Source organism: Clytia hemisphaerica, unplaced genomic scaffold (assembly GCF_902728285.1).
Source record: "Clytia hemisphaerica strain Z4C2 unplaced genomic scaffold, Clytia hemisphaerica genome assembly, whole genome shotgun sequence".
NCBI lineage: Eukaryota > Metazoa > Cnidaria > Hydrozoa > Leptothecata > Clytiidae > Clytia > Clytia hemisphaerica.
Genome location: NW_027104530.1, coordinates 1,880,872 through 1,897,886, shown reverse-complemented (window position 1 = coordinate 1,897,886; position 17,015 = coordinate 1,880,872). Strand labels below are relative to the sequence as shown.

Below are 17,015 nucleotides of genomic sequence, written 5' to 3'. Positions count from 1 at the left end.
CTAGCCTGTAGGCCACTTGGAGCTTTTTGATAGACTGGATGACGCTGGTAGCCAATTTTTTTGTTAATTTTACTTTGCCAGCATAAGTTTTTTGTGCCTACTCAGCTTTTTTAAGATAAATCGATAAACTTTAAGGATTTTTTAAGAATGTTGTTCAGCTTCAAATTTTGTCTGAAATATGGTTCTGTTGAGAAAGTTTCAAATTCTTGTTTTCCATTTTGGTTTTTATGTTTGAAGAAATTTAATCCCTGCAAAACTTAATCTACAAATGGTATTGCAGGAAAAATCTTATTTTTGAAATGAATTTTATGGCAAATTTAGTTAAATTCACTTTTTTTATTTTTCAAGTCTTAGAAACAAAAGAATTTTTTAGGGCTCAAATTCGTGACATTTTCAGATCGCGAATCACTTCGATTTATATAATTCTTATAAAAAAACTGTACTTTGTATATCATTAAAATTATATTTTGATTAAAAAAAAACTTGGAAAAACGTCTGGTTTCAAAACTAACTGTAGTCAAACCAAACTTTCTATAAGATTTAAGGATTTTTCTATGTACTGTTCATATTAAACGGTAAATGGTGTACAAATTCATAAATTTCATAAGATTTGACCGCGGTCGCCTCAGTGTGTTACACTGTGACCTAGTATAATAAAGGTAAGAGTGTCATACAAAAATAAAAATGTAAAAAAAAGTGAAAAAACTGGGAGGTGGAAGCCATTTTACCGCGCTTACCTGCCCAACGCAGCTACATTATGACAACAGTGATCGTGCATGAGCTCAGATTTCAATGCTGCAAGAAATAAACTCCGCAGTTTCAACGCTTTGGAGCTGAGGTATCAGGTAAGGTAGCGCGGGTTTTCTCTAAAGTATTGCTCCACAACTAAGTTATACAAAAAATCGCATTCTGTCACAAATGTCAAATCAAGGCAGGAGAGAGATTTAGAAACACTTGAAAAAACTTCTCCGTTTTGTCCTAAATTATGAGATTTAGAACCACTACCTCAAAAAGTTACTTCTGTTTACAGAAAACTATAGTAGCAATGAGTGGCAGTGCTTCTTCTGAGCAATCACCAGGGTATACGTTAGACGTTAATTCCCTCTCAAGAAAATCAGACCCGATATCTCCGGAAATTTAAAATAGCAAACTCTGGTACAGAGTAGTTCACTTACCAGCAGAGAAAGGACTGGCATTAGTTATGATATCTCTACTTAATACGCTCTCTAACCACTAAAGTAAAAACGGGATTGATTCTTTTTTTAAAAGACCCGATTCTACTAAAGAGGTAAAAGGCTTCAGAAAGCTTAGATTTAGTTGCTTAATTAGGGGAGAAATTTAATTAAAAATATTTAGACATAATTTTCAAATTTACAAAACGCCCTATATTTCAAAATATCTTAACGATTTTGAAAATATTCTACATTCTGTACTATTAGCACCGACAAACACGTCTGTCTCAATATAATATAAAAGATTAAGCAAGTTCCTTGGATTAAGAGACAAAAAAGGCTAATGTTTACGCGCCAATGTTTACAAAATTGATTTAAATGTTTTTTCTTACATTTTTTTTTTCATCGAACCGATCGAACGTTTTAATTGCATTCGAATTTCATTTTGTGAGAAAGAAAATCTATAAACTTTAATAAAAGAAAAAAATGTAAAACTTTCAGTGTAATTTACTTTCCTAACGGGGAAAAGTAGTGAAACAAGTTGTGCGCGCGATTAGCTCGTAATCACATAATATAATAACTCGTACAATTCGAAAATTGCACTCGTAATTTTTTTGTTTCGAATTTCTCGTCCTTTCGGACTCGCAAAATTAATAACAAAAAAATCACTCGTACAATTATTCTCGAATTACACTCGTTATCATGTGATTACATATACTAATCATCTGTCAAAGTGACCTTTGTTATTATTATAAGGATACAACGTTGAATTTCAATGAAAGGAAGAAAATCCGTCGGAAAATGCCGAAAAAATCTGATAAATTCGTGAAAACACATTCAAATATAAAGATTTGACAGGTCAATAGGTCAATTGTCAATGTTTTCAAGCACTTTCTGAAAAGTAACTTTTTATTCGATTCGATAGAGCATAACGTTTGATCTAATGAACCGAATTTAATGAATGACCCATCAAATTTAAAGTTTATTTTTCTTCTTTCAATGAAAAAAATTGGTTCTTTTAAAATTGTAGACCTCAAGAAAATTCACTTTATAGAGAGAAACACACCCGGGAATTACATCACAGTTATTGTAGAAGTTGATGTTTTTCTTGTTCTTCTTCTTTTTTTTAATCTACTACTAATTCTTTTTGATAATATCCCACTCCGGACCTTTTGGGCTCTGCTGCAGATTATATTGAGATAGACTGGTTTTACTTTTTGAGTCGATTCAAAGCCCTTTTGTTGGAACTATGGAGAACTTTGTGCAAGTCTTGTGATTTCTTAATCTTAGATGTCGAAATGGTCTGTCCTTAAAGAAATATGATTCGGTCTGGCAAGAATGGTTTGTGAATCTCTATCTTTAGGCCAAGGTGAAAACGAGACAAAAGATCGAGATTATAAAACTCCATTTCAAACTTTCAATCTTTTTTGAATTGATTAATTGTAGATAAAAGTGCCTGCCCGTATGAGAATGAAGTACAAGAAAATTAAAATAAAATTCAAAACTAAAAAAAGTGATTATCTAAATCTATTCCCTACATCAAATATATTTACAGGTTTAAGCATTAATATCTTCTTACTCATTCTGAACCGAACAAAAATAATATTCGACTGGCTTATCTTGCAGAGCGACATTTTGACTGCAAAGTTTTTGTCTAATTCAAGTGTTGTCTTGAAAAGGATTTTCAGTGTTAAGTGTTAAGGAGGTGATATGCAATAGTAACATAGCAAAAATAAAATATTCCAAATAATATAAACACACACAAATTGATTATAATCGACTAGCGACCAAAATGTAAAAAGGATTTTATAATTTGATCCAATAAATATATAAACTCAATATAATAAATTTTGCAAAAGTCTGTTCGAAATTGTACACAATCCCATCAATAGGTTAATAGACCGTATTGAGCTATCCTTGAGAATTGTATGCACTTTTAGAACAAATCAGTAAGAAAAGATTGGCGAGAGAGGACATTTCAGGACGTTCGAAAGTTAAGAATCTTACAGTATCACTCGTATGCAATCTCACCATTGAAATTAAATACGAACGACTTCTATTTTCTCGCGCATGCCCCAGAGCAGTAAACGTCTTTGTTTTTATAAATGAATTGTTTACCGAGCATGGGTTCAGAGCATGCTAAACAGCGGAAGCATTCTTCACTTGCATGCCAGTTAGCGTCTTTATATGAAACTCTCTTCGCATCCGCGGCGATACGTTGCTTACAAGTTTGACAAGTTTTGGCAAAGGTAGTATCATAGCAACCCATACAATATGGTTTTCCATCACGAGCCACATATTTCTGACCACCCAACATTTTGTCACATTTCAAACAACAAAAGTGCTGCAAATGCCAGTTCTGATCTTCTGCTTGAGTGTATTCCTTCGTGAAAATTAACTAAAGAAAACAAAACGATACTTTGACTACCTTGACAAAACTCTATTAGTGTCTGGTAGTCTTGTAAGAATTGAAGACTTGTATAGAATTCAGGCAAGGATTGGATCTTCTAGACATCTGCCATTGTTTTTTTGCTGATAAAAAAGCTGTCAAAAACTCATGGGATCGAACTAGGGTAACGAGAAGGATTGCAGAATCAGGAAAACAATTATCGCACGAGTCAAAATTTATAATTACCTCATCGCAAGCAGCACATCGAACACGTGTTATTTCACCATAATGGCGTCCACAAAAAATCTTTCCGTCTTTGAAAAAGTAGATCAGATCCACCAGCAGTTCTTGACACGTATCGCAAACGAAACAATTGGGATGCCAACATTTATCTTTACCAGCTTTTTCAGCGAATATGGCGACTTCACCGATCATCAAGTTTTCGCCACACTTTTCACATTTCTATAAGAAAGCCATAAGAGAGGCATCATTTCCAGTAAACCTATACTGTGTGGGAGGACGAGAGAGAGAAGTATGTTAAGTCACGCTTTTTTGATTGGGTACCACCAGTAAGGACTTAAGGGGCGCCGTCTATCAGGTGAATGTGATAGAAATAATTTTCTGTAAAAAATACACTCTTAATCAATTAATTCAAAACGATCAAATTCAGGTATTCTTCTCCTTCAAATCTTGCTCTGATATTTTTATAGTTATATTTATAGAAAGCGTGTTTATTTGAAAAAGTACTAACCCAGTGGGTCTTCTCTTTAGCAGTTTTTTCTTTGATGGCACCTTGTCCGGCATCATCATCACGGACGTCCGTAAACTTCTGCATCCGGTCTTTTTCTTGGTCACTCAACTTGTTACAAAAGGCAGGGTCGAAATCGTGTGCTGGTAGTTGTTGTTGTAGTTGGTGATTGCGATATTGTTGACCTGCCTCGCCTTGGAATGCATCTTTCTCTTTTGGAAGTTGTTTCAAATATTTCGACATCTATGATGGAAGAAAGAAAGCTGCTGGTCACTCAACTTTAACGTAGCTTAGAAGATGAACAATTTGGAATCGTTTGCAGTACATCATCAACTTTAAATATATTCTTTGAAAATGATTTCATTTCATTTTTTGGAAGTGTTGTTGAATATCGAGTGTGAAGATATTCCTCGCGATTAAATTCACATAAGACACCTCTTATGAAAAAATATGAAAATTACGGCTCAAAAGTTTGTTCTGACTTAATTATTGAACAGACTCTTTTCCATGGTTTTCGATGTTTTATCTCATGAATATTGATATCTGTGTACTTACAGCGAAAGGTGAGGAGACTTCAGGTACTTTAATAAAGTTCGCCTTGACTTGTTCAGCGATGGCTGGTTGTTTTTCTGGATCAAAGATTTGTAGTTTTCCGATTTCATCCGAGAGCCCTCTCTCTTTGCGGAAAATATTTTTGACAATGCCATGATGTATTTCTTCTTCACTTTTGACGTCATGTTCGTCATACCGACAATAACAATTCTTACAGATTTTTCTAGAAAAAAAAAGAGAAGAATTGAATAAGAGATAAAAAACGATTTTCAAAATTACATTGGTAAAAGCAGTTCCAATATTAATATTCTCAGTGTAGTATTTTGACTGTGTGAGGTTTAGTTCAAAATCCCATTTTAAAGTAGGATACTCTCCATTCTTATCGTCTTCAATTTAACGATGTATTAATTGAAGCAGAGATGTTGTTATATAAGAAGTCTCGTATGTTTTGACCAACTAAGAAACACAACTTTAATTTCAGAATACCAAATACAATACAAAATGAAATATTTATAAAACAATATAGATAATAGCTCACCTCCAAAAATGAAGATCAAGCCCCTCACATTTTGGTCCACATTTCAAGCACTCCGCACCATGTCCTCTTTCATGACCTAATTTGTGCTGGAAAAAGAGAAATGCAAAATTTTATAGCCAAGATAGAGAAGGAATAATTGACATCTTGCAGGGTTTCAGTCCGCAAGTATTATATCAAATTGCACATTGCTGTTTCTTTCTTTTTAATAACAAATTATTATATTCTTCGTTTTACTCATCAGAACGCACCTGCGACGACCTTCTTTTAACTAACATTTAGTGGATTTTAAGTACCTTATATTTAAAATAAAATTTTCTAGAAATATCTTTTTGTAATCAAGCAATTTTTTGTCACTTCTTACATTTAATTCGAATTCCATCATGTGACTGACAACCTTTTGTCTCTTTTGCAAATATTGTTTTGAATTGAAACACGTTTTTCATTTCATCACGTAGTTCATTTATCTAATCACTTATCAAAGTAATGCTAGGGAAGTCTTTGATTAAAAAGTCGAAGCAAGAGTTAAGCTTAAAGACCGGTTTTCAAGTTGAAGACTTTTTGACAATTGACAATTTTTGAAGATATTAAGTCACAGATATGCCAGACAAAAAACACCAACACAACCTAGTCTATATGCTGCACGCATCCCCTTTGATATGTTTTGATATAGGGGATGCGTATCGTGTATAAAATTCTTGTCTGAGAGTTATCCCCGTCTTTGTGTTTTTAAGTTTTAGAAACTTGATTAGTTTGATAAGTATGAGAGATCTTCAAGTTTCATTAAATTTGAATTAAAAATTTGAATGGCAAGAGGTTAAAAAAATTGAAAAATATTATATTGTTTTTGTTTTTGAAATGCAGACTAAGTTCATAGCACTTTCCAATCATTATATAATCATATAACATAGCTATTGCTATGTTACTGGGCCATCATGCCGCTTCTTTTTTGTAAAGTTATGAGCTTTTCTAAAAAAGAGGTCAAATTTGGCTTGTCAAAACTGACGTCAATTAGAATTCTTTCTTGTTCGTGAACTTGATGGTTCGTACAATCATTCAAAAACATCAATAAAGTTTACGTTTTATAAAACAATTTCTTTACAACAGATTCATCTATGGTATCACAACCAATACTAATGTCTAAATATAAAATAATTTGATACAACCACCATTTTGCTCATTGACAGTTTTCACTCATGGAAGGAAATCTTTGAGCCTTTGGGATTAACTGGCGATTTTTTTTCTCTTTTAAGGTAAAACTATTGATATTCATTATATCATGCTGTCATTATGTACCCGATCATTCGGATGACTGAGAGGGACCTCTAGCTAAAAACCTTTTTCATCTTTTTATCAAAAGTGCACTTTTCAATGAGTCGTGGATTCCATTCAAACCGGGTCTGCAAGTCTCCCATCACAATCTGTTCTTCGCTGACGTGACTTCACTCTTTGTATCCTCTTCAATTTACCAAAGGTTTAACGAAGTGGCTTTGGTTCGTTATACCAGTTGCTTGAAACTTTTTGACAAGCTTTTGGACAAACCTAAAGACCCATGTTTCCCAAAGTTTGTTACTTCTGGTTGTAACAGTGCAATGACTATATTTTTCACTTTAAGGACATTGCATTGTAATTGTCAAGAGACAAAGTAAAAAGAAGGCGAGCTAAATAGGTTGATAACTTTGTGAAACTTCTGACACCAATTTGTGAACAAGTCAATTTTGACCTCTTTTTTAGAAAACCTCATAACTTTACAAAAAATTTGTTTCTAATATTGAAATTTTCAGGAGTGCCCTGAAATAAGTTAAAGTTTACCCATACAAAATTTAAAGTCGATAGCACAATTAGAGCAATCTATGTTTAAATTTGAAATTTATGGAAATGTTTTTTAGACCACCCGGTATATCCTTTAAAATAAAAAGGTTGATTTTGTTATCAAGTAAAGCATTAAAACTAAACTCTCTAATAGACTCTTGTCTGTAAAATACCAACAAATCAGGTTACTGGATCGGAACAATAAAATTTCACTTTGTCGAATATTTATTATCTGTCACTTGTCAAAATTTAAAGTTTATAACACTTTTAAATCTCACAGCTGTGATCAGTTGCAAAAAATACAATGGGTTAAAAATGAAAGTGGAAAAATGAATGTGCCGGACTGGAGGTACTGGTTATTGGGCTATTCCAAAAAAAATGTAAAAAATGGGGAATTGACGAAATTTTTTCACCAACCTCCCTGGAAGTTTTAAATGAAAATTATCCCCAGAAATTATTCCAGGGGGTAGAACCTAGCCTGGGAATCCTAGCGTTAAACTCTTTTCCACAGTCTAGATTATGATTGCTGCTTGTTTAAAATAACGCTTGGTGCAGGTAACTCGCCTGCAGGGACATTTTTCCCTGCAATGCAGGTTCAGACTGATTGGCCAGATTTTGTGCGTATTACTTTAGGTGTACAAACATTCGCGATGACGAAAAATCGCGAAATTCACGACATTACTTTCGCAAATTTAACGGAAAAATATTTTTCGCGAGCATAAACTTTCGCGAATTAAGACGTAAAATTGAGAATTTACACATGAAAAAATGGCTTAGAGCTTATTTATTTAGAAACAAAATGGCTGTTGGCTGGAAGTCTAAATACATGTGGCTGATGTTTTGATGTGGTTTTTAGTAGTCTTTAGAGCTTGTGAATAAGTTTTTGTGCTAAGTTGATTATGTGTGTTTGCCTGGGTTTCCAAAGTTCAGAAATTCTGTCAACAGGAGTTCACACACAGATTGTTTATAACATTCTGTGTCAGACTAATCTACATGCACCAAGCTCTATGATCTTAGAACTTTGTGAGGTGATTCCCGGGCTAGATATCATATTTATGCAGACCCCTGGAAACCCCATTGGAATATGTGAAAAATCATAATCAGTATAATCGTATTTACAGTTTTTGGACTTTTTCTAGACAATCTCAGAATTTTGTATGTAGACAGGAGACCCGTCCTGTATTTATAATCTGATATGTACAGTGCATATATATGCATACATACCGTCAACTGCTCTAACTTGGGACGATTGGTCGAAACATGGGACTGTTGATATCTGGTCTGTATTTTCACTTACTGTTAAATCTCTTTGACAACAAATTTGTTTTGATAAGTCCACCAAGTTTATCAATCATACTTTCTGTCATAACATGTCACGATAACTTTCACTGATAGCGCGCCCTTTTTAAATTTTTAGTTTTCATTCAAAATGACTGAACGCCGATCGGAGAATTGGAGAACGCCTGCCGCCTAACCGCTATCGCCCAATGGGGTAACAAATAACGAGTGTGTAATTTTCCACGCGAGTGACAAATTTGACTAATTTGCATATGGCTGGCTTTTTGTTTTTTAGCAGTGCGTCACAAAGAGCGATATTTCGATCTCACGGAAGCGCTTCAAAACACTAGCTTTTTTCAAGTCTTGTCTCGTTTACCCAAACGCTTCAATCTCGCGTAGGCTTAAGGGTCAAGACTAGAACCCCCAATACGAGACATTTGCCAAAAAAAAACCATCATCATCAATTTCGTTAATTGTCAGAATTGTTTACTCACTGGAAATATGAAACTTTTTGAAGCTTCGTTTTTTTCCGTTGTGCTTCATTTATGAAAAGGTACCATCAATCCCGCGAGTAAAAGAAGGTATTCTGACTAGTCTATAGAATATATGCATAAAACTGACGAAATTCTTTCTTTCTTATGCTTAGGTGACGTCACCATCGATCCTGACTTGACATGGAGAACCAAATTTGGCAATGCATAATTATTACGAGTGGCCGAGAAAGTTAGTGTGACGCAAAAATTGCGGATCAACGAAGCGCTAGAAAAACGCCCACTGAAAAGCTATAAATTCATAGTTTTTAAATAATATTTTTTCGAAAGTCAAAGCACAATTAAAGTGAATTTAAGATGATTGGGTGGATGTTGGGTGTTGACATTGACATTTTTGCGAAGCGAATTTATGAGTGAAGCAGTTTTGCTATATTGTGCACGTACCTTTAACTTCTATCCCAAGCGAAAATTTACTATAAAATTTGCTATATAAATCACATCTTCAAACCAATGATTTTATCAAAATGACCTTGAATGGTTTGGCTTAAAGCCACGATTTGGTAGCTAGGACTGCGAAAAATGCCGTTTTAAAATGGTGTACCCTAGCAGTGAACAGCAAAAGAATTACCGGAAGCCGAAACACGGATTAGAATCTGAAGTTGATCAGATTGCCGCGTGGGCGGCACGCATCTAAGCAATCTATAAGCAGTGGTTCTTCGGTTTTAAATGTTTATTTTGCTGGTAAATGAAAAAAAATTAGTTTGAACGGTGACAGAAAGGATCTTCATCATCCCTCGACTTTTAACAGCAAGTATCATATATCAAATAAGGCGGTTTGTGTAATTTACGATGCGCGATCCAACGATTCACGATGCACGATGCACGATCCATGCATGATTTATGTTAATTATTCTAATTATGCACGAATAAGTTTCCATAATTTAAAATAACTTATATCTTCTGTGTAGAAAAAACAAAAATTGATAGCGAGAGAAAGAAAATGTTCGCCGCATGCCTCACTCGTTTTTAAAATGAAAGAAAAAGCTTAGACGTCATAGAAAAGTTTTGGCGCGAAAAATTTATCAAAACACAAACTCATTTTTGTACGTTTATTATTTTTTTAAGAACAGTGAATAAGGTAAAAAAGGAATTACTGGCTACATTACTTTTGGCATGTTCTTATAAAAGCCTTTCACCAACTCAATAGCAACTGGTGCTTTTATTTATTTGATCTTTTTCTTTGTTTGATGATCAAGTTAATTCATTTGATCTTTCTCAAAAAAGGTGAGTTTATACACGCGCTCTTCATTAAAAAACGTCTTCCCTACTTTACCACGACATTGTAAATTTTTATTTATAACCCTGTCTCGCCCTGTCTCAATGCAATGCATTTGGTTGGTTTAATAGGAGAAACGTTTTTTTTTAAGAAAGAAAAAAAGTTTATGTTTTGATGTGATTTGATTGTTGAGCTTAAATTATATACGCGCATACTTTTATTTTCCAGGAATACAAAAGAAGGAATTAAAATATGTGATTACTAAAACCTGTAAATGCATAATTAGAATAATTAACATAATATATGCATGGATCGTGCATCGCGCATCGTGAATCGTTGGATCGCGCATCGTAAATTACACAAACCGCAAATAAGGTCAATCAATGAGAGGTCGCGCAAGGTCGTGCAAGTCGTGCGGGCGGAAGGAGTGCTCTTTTAGTGAACGAAACTTATCTGGCACCCAGATGGTGAAATTTTCTTCCAACACGCTAAAGCTCTGAAATTCGGGAAAATTTTTCAGCATCTGGAAGGTTTACAATATGGAATTTTGCGGGTCCAACTGAAATATTTCCACGTTTACGGGCAAGGACTGTTGAACCCGACTGAGGATGCGGCACATCAAAGACTGACTAACATTGTCGGACCTACAAGAATCAATGACAAAGGTAAGTACGCTCTCATCGATAATATCTTCTTCAATGACTTTGACAGCATCGATTGTAGTGGGAATCTTCTGTGTCCCATCACTGACCATCTACCAAACTTTCTCAGAACCAACATCGATAACAATAACTATTACAACCAAACACTACTCAGAAGGGACTTTTCAAACTACAACGTACAGCAATTGATATTGGAGGTTCATAACATAAACCTAATCACCAAAATAACAAACTGCGAGGACGTTAACGAATTTCATGAACATCTCTCCAGAGTTATTGATAAATATGCACCTTTGAAAGAAATTAAACCGAAAAATAACTCCGATCCGAAGCCATGGATAAATGACAATATAATTTCTATGATAAAACTAAACATATTCTCTCCTACAAACACTCCAAAAGTAAAGATCCGGAACACAAGAAAAGTCGTAATATCCTCAGGAAAAAGATCAACCATGAAATTCGCAGGAGCAAATACCAATACTTTAAATCATTCTTCGAAAGAAACAAAAACAACATCAAACGTCATTGGGATGCTATCAATTTAATTCTACATAGAAAGAAAAGGTCAATAACACCAACATCTGTTCTAAAAAATGGGAGACTTATTACACAGCCAGCAGAAATCAGTGAAATCTTCAACAAATACTATGTGAATGTAGCACCAGAACTCGTTAAAAAACTACCTAAGAAAAATTCTCATTTCTCTGAATATTGAAAAAAGATGGATCAACCTCTAAAAAGTTTCTTCTTTTCTCAAACAACAGAAGAAGAGGTAAGTAAGCTAATTCAGTCTCTCGACCACAGAAAAGCTATTGACATGTACAACTTTCCGATTCGCATCATCAAAGACCTGAAAGATGAAATATCATTACCCCTTTCTAATATAATCAATTCTTCTTTCAATGAAGGTGTTTTCCCAGACAAGCTCAAATTGGCTAAGGCAATCCCTCTTTATAAAGGTGGAGATCAATCAATCCCAAAAAATTTTCGACCAATTTCTATTCTTCCAATATTCGACAAGCTTATTGAAAAGTTAATGCATAAGCGCTTAACTTCTTTTCTTAAAAAACACAAAATATTTAATAATTCATAGTATGGCTTTCAGAAGAACAAATCTACATCCATGGCTATACTGGATCTCATGGAAAAAGTATCTCTGGCTCTCACTAAGAAATATAAATCTTGTTGTATTTTCCTCGACCTAACAAAAGCGTTTGACACAGTCAGTCATGAGATTCTCCTTCAAAAACTTAAATACTATGGTGTGAGAGGAGTTACAAACGATTGGTTCTGTTCCTATCTCAATAACAGGAAGCAATGTGTCAAAATTTCAAATTCCTTATCAAACCCATTAACTATAAACTGTGGTGTACCCCAGGGATCAATCCTTGGCCCCCTTCTGTTCATCATTCAATGACATTTTAAAATCCTCTAAAACTTTTGAATTCGTCCAGTTCGCTGATGACACCTGTCTTTTCTTAAAAGATAAGGATAAGAAATCACTTACTTACAGACACTACAAACACAGAACTCTCGAAAATAAGTGACTGGCTTGTGTCAAACGAACTTAGTTTAAATCTTGCTAAATCAAACTTTCTCTATTCTAGTCCTATCAAAAGTTACAAGGGATCGAAATTGAATGTAAAGAAGTGGTGAAGTACCTTGGTATCCTCATTGACAACAAACTAAACTGGTCTCACCAGACCATAGCTGTAAAGCTCAAGGTATCAAGAGGTATTGGTTTATTCAGGGTGTCTACGGATTTTTTTTCGAAATTTTCAAGGTTTTCAAGGTTTTTTGGTCATTTTTAAGTGGTTTTTCAAGGTCAAAAACTTTGGCACTTTCAAGATTTTTTGAAACTCAGTTGACATGGCTCTTTACAGGAATTTTTTATTTTTTTTCAGAATAGAGGACAGCAAATAAAATTTATTTGCTTTTGGTGCCTGGGGAATTACTTCCACAGTTAAACTCCTATCTCCCTCTCGAGAACAACACTACAAAGAGAAATAATCCAGCTCCCTAGTCTTCCAACTGTAGAAATAAAGAATTAGAAGCAAAACCAATTGTTTACAGTGACCGAGGAGGCGCAATCATGGTTTGCGCCGACGAGAGAAAATTTTGATTTTGACTCTTTCAAATGGCTAAAACATGCCTTGTTTTTTATTTTGTTTTTTTACAAAAATCAATTTCCAAAAAAGTTGTTTTAAGGAATCTTCAAAATGTTATTGATGAATGGCCATTATTCCAAGACGCCCTGAAGCGATTTGAAAATTGGGGAACAGTCGATTTCTTAGGGCTCATGCAAACATAAAATTAGTGACAAAAACTCAGCTAATGGTAAAAGAATATGTTGCATTCGTTGCGCCAGAATCGCAACAGAAACAGGGAAATATGGAATTCTCTAAATGTTATATTATAAAGGTTTAGCGCAGCAGGCGGTTTTTTACTTTTTCTTACTTTTCGAATGACTGGATAGTGCTTTTCAAGGTTTTTAACGATTTTTCAAGGTTTTCAAGGTTTTTCCCAGAAAATTGATAGTTTTCAAGGTTTTCAAGGTTGGTTCATTTTCAAGGTTTTCAAGGTTTTCAAGGTTTTCAAGGTCCCGTAGACACCCTGTTATTACATTCAACCAAGTTCTTAATTCCAAATTCTCTCATTTCTAATCTTTATTTTAGTTTCATCCAGTTGCATCTTTCATATGGAATATCAGCCTGGGGTTCACCTCTCACCTGCATGTCAGACTTAATCAAAATTTCAGATAAAGCTATAAATCTCGTCCATAAATTAACTAAAGCCAGTTTCCTGCACATTAACCAACTTTACCAGCTTGAATGTTGTAAATTAATTTTTAACGAAAAACATAAACTTCTCCCACCTAATTTATCTAAAATCTTTGACCTTGCTAATCAAATCCATGAGCAGGGCACTCGCCAAGCTGCTCTTGGTGGCATGCATATTCACCATCTTAATCGTTACTTTCCTATCAAAGCTCTCTCCTGCAGATTTTGGAACATACATTGCCTTGACACTTTTGACATCGAACAATCCAAATCAGTCTTCACTGATAATCTCAAAAAAAAACTCTTGGAGCCCATTGAGGGACCTTACATTTTTTTAATTCTCAGCTAGGTACTTATTCACGTTTTCATCTCTTTGTTGAATCATGTCTTTACATCTTTCTTACTCTCTTATTTGGAGTATTTGTGTTGTTTGCTATCATTTTGACATAATTTGATTTTTTGTTTGTTTGTTTTGTTTTTTGTTTTTTTTCCTTTTTTTCTATTATTTTATCATTTTCTGATATAAATTTTTTCCTTAGATTTTAACTCTTTTATTTCTGTTAACATTTACTGTTCCATATTTTGTATTTTCATTTTTTTGGAACCAACATTTTGATCTTTAATCATTTATTTTTCTTGCAAAGTGTACATAGCATGAGAGCCACTGATGGTTAAAAACTTATGTACATAGTTTCTTTCTTTATGTTATTCAATTTGAAATAAACGGGCGGGCCAATTTCCCATCGGAGAGGAATGTTAGGTTAGGTTAGGTTTAGGTTAGCTAAACTAAACCTAACCTAACCTAACATTCCTCTCCGATGGGAAATTGGCCCGCTCCCTTTAGAGCTTTAGCGTGGGCGGCCGTTAATCCGCCATCGGAATATCAGATAAGAACGAAACCTACCTTGCAAAATCAAGTGGATATTCTATGATAAAGAAGTACGGAGGTAATCAAATTTGTCGAATTTGTCAAGAATTTTAAATCAAAACTACCCAAGAACCAACAAACCATCTTTGTACATTTTTGTTTTTGTTTTATTTTTATGTTTTGATGATTTCGACAGACGATTCGTGATTTGAATAAAAATGTTCGATCATTTGACGAATATCGTTCGATTTTTTATTAAGGCACCATTTACACTAGAATAACTAGAAGGAGACAAAGAGTGATGCGCGGGCGGCGGCGGCGGGTGTTGTGCCGCCGTGGATTATGTGGTGTGTTTGGCATTAAGGCTCTTACGACCCTGTCTCTATAGCGGCTTTATTAGAGGGATTTTTAGAGTGTCTCTTATTTCGCTAGCAACTTGCGAATTGAGGTGGAGTCTGGATCGCTTAGCAACCCTATACAATACGGCTAGTTTTGTAGCGGGTTATCCTGCTACGTTGCAGCAAAAATATATTCAATTAACAATTCAATTCAAAAGACCCCAAGGTAGCTAACCTACGGGCGGCATGCTACGGCCTGAACTTTCTGGGGTCCACTTGGCAATTTTGAACTTAAAAAAGTCCCGAGTATGACCCAACACTGGCCTGTGCTTTAAGAAAGTTCCAAAAATTCCAGCTGTCTTTGCAGAAAAGAATGTGACCTTAAAAACGTTAAAAAAATATTTTGTTTACAGAATATGAACGGGGTTGAGGCCTGAAAACTAGAAGCGGCTAAATCCTGACAATGCGGAAACTTTAAATTTTTATTTTTTGGCGTCTTCGATGTAGGGCCAGGGTTTCTAGTAACGGCTTGTCACTGTGCCGGGTGCATACTCGGCGCCTTGGGCCCCGCAGGGTTGCTAGTAACGGCTCGAATTTCAGTCAGGTTAAAAAAGGGGTACTTTTACCCATATTATAATAACATTACCCCCGTATTTTGCCAGTTTGGTATAAAATGTTATGAATTGCGTGGTTTTGCTGTGCGGCGATGGCTCAAGGGATAGAGCGCTGGCTTCCGGATCCGAAGGTCTTTCTTTGGTGGTGGTTCGAATCCCACTCGGTGCGAAAATTAGACTGGTCGAAATTGATGAACAAATGATTGACAGGTATGAAAACTCAGTCAGAAATGAGAAACTAAGTCTCAGAAACTAGAAAATAGAAAAGGAGATCGAGAGATAGGAAGTGGAAAATAGATCCGCATTGTCAGGATTTAGCCGCACTTCTGAAAACTACACTTTCTCACTGACAGTATGTCATGAGCCACAACATGCTGTCTGTTATTCTTCTGATCAGGATAATACTAAAACTATCGGCTAATTAAACTATCAGATTAGAGCTCTAGAGAATGAACAATTACTTCAGATAAACAAAAACATCGTACCGTTATCTCAGTGGCTTTGATCACTTCCTTCTCTACCGCCTCTTCTTCCGCCATTTTGCTTTTTCCTTTTTCGTTTTTTTTTTCGCGCATATTCTCTATTTACGCACCCTTTTCTTTTCGTGTTTTTTACACCCCGGTCGGTCATAAAACAATCAGAAGCTTGTAATTTTACATGCAGTAGCTTTTTAGAGATTTCGAGCAAAATATGCTGCATAGCATGCTGGAGAAAAGAAATAAACCCAATCTCTCCATGTACGTCCCTATCTCGGGGGGGGGGGGTACTAAGGGTTGGCGGATGAGGGGTATATGTGTGCGGATGCGACCTCCAAAAACCGCGACCCTTAGAGAGACTAATTTTTGCTGAAAAGATGACCCTTAGAGAGACTTTTTTGAAAAATTTCCTTCGATTATTGAAGAATTCCCTATCCTTAGAGAGACTTTTTACAAAATTTTACACTCTAAATAAAAAAATTTACCCTTTAGAGATAGAGACTAAATATAAATTTTTCTGATTTTTGCGCCCCTTAGAGAGACTTTGAAAGGTAAAAAGCCGAACCTTACCGCCCGCACATACCCAGCACCCATTTTTGCCTAAGTAACCCCCCGGCCTTTTTTGCCTATTTAGGGCTTCAAGCTCCCTTTTTCTGTAGTGAAAAAATAATTCACCCGTTCGGACAAAGCCGAAACTTTACCTGTAAATCTTCTTTAGCGAGTTCGTTTTGATCGGCAGTACTCGGCATCTTGGAATTTTATATATATGTTTTCACCTGAAATGGAGATGGATACTTGATTACAACAAACACAACTTCAATTTCAACGCTTAACACATGTTAAAACTCTCCTCAACTACTACACAATCCGACGCCCCTTTCTTTTATGCGTTGATAACTTAACTGATCCTTGTTGTGAAGCACTTAATACTTAATACAAGCAAGAGGAGAAAATACATAAACACTCCTCAACATAGTCAACAACATTTCACCAAATAAAGTATCATCAGTGTTACGAAAGC

At 35.1% G+C, this 17,015-nt stretch overlaps 1 protein-coding gene across 2 annotated transcripts; it reads right to left on the bottom strand.

Annotated features, from left to right (window-relative positions):
* Window positions 1-2,575: 2,575 nt before the first annotated feature.
* Window positions 2,576-16,797, bottom strand: LOC136822254 (testin-like). 2 transcript variants are annotated; one of them, XM_067078492.1, is made up of 6 exons: window positions 16,696-16,797; window positions 5,400-5,485; window positions 4,865-5,084; window positions 4,313-4,552; window positions 3,808-4,023; window positions 2,576-3,570 (listed from the first exon to the last, which is right to left on the bottom strand). In XM_067078492.1, exons 1-6 carry the CDS (start codon window positions 16,741-16,743, stop codon window positions 3,229-3,231), a joined length of 1,152 nt encoding a protein of 383 aa, XP_066934593.1. In that variant the 5' UTR covers window positions 16,744-16,797; the 3' UTR covers window positions 2,576-3,228. The 2 variants fall into 2 exon arrangements, with proteins under 2 accessions (XP_066934593.1, XP_066934592.1); XM_067078491.1 differs by lacking the exon at window positions 16,696-16,797 and adding an exon at window positions 16,004-16,113.
* Between the last annotated feature and the right edge of the window lie 218 nt (window positions 16,798-17,015).

Excerpts from the sequence above, each read along its gene's own strand:
- LOC136822254 (XM_067078491.1), bottom strand. The coding sequence starts at position 16,093 with ATGCGCGAAAAAAAAAACGAAAAAGGAAAAAGCAAAATGGCGGAAGAA. Across the intron at positions 4,024-4,312 it reads CTAAAGAGAAGACCCACTGG|AAATGTGAAAAGTGTGGCGA; the intron begins GTTAGTACTTTT and ends GCTTTCTTATAG. Across the intron at positions 3,571-3,807 it reads GATGTGCTGCTTGCGATGAG|TTAATTTTCACGAAGGAATA; the intron begins GTAATTATAAAT and ends TGTTTTCTTTAG.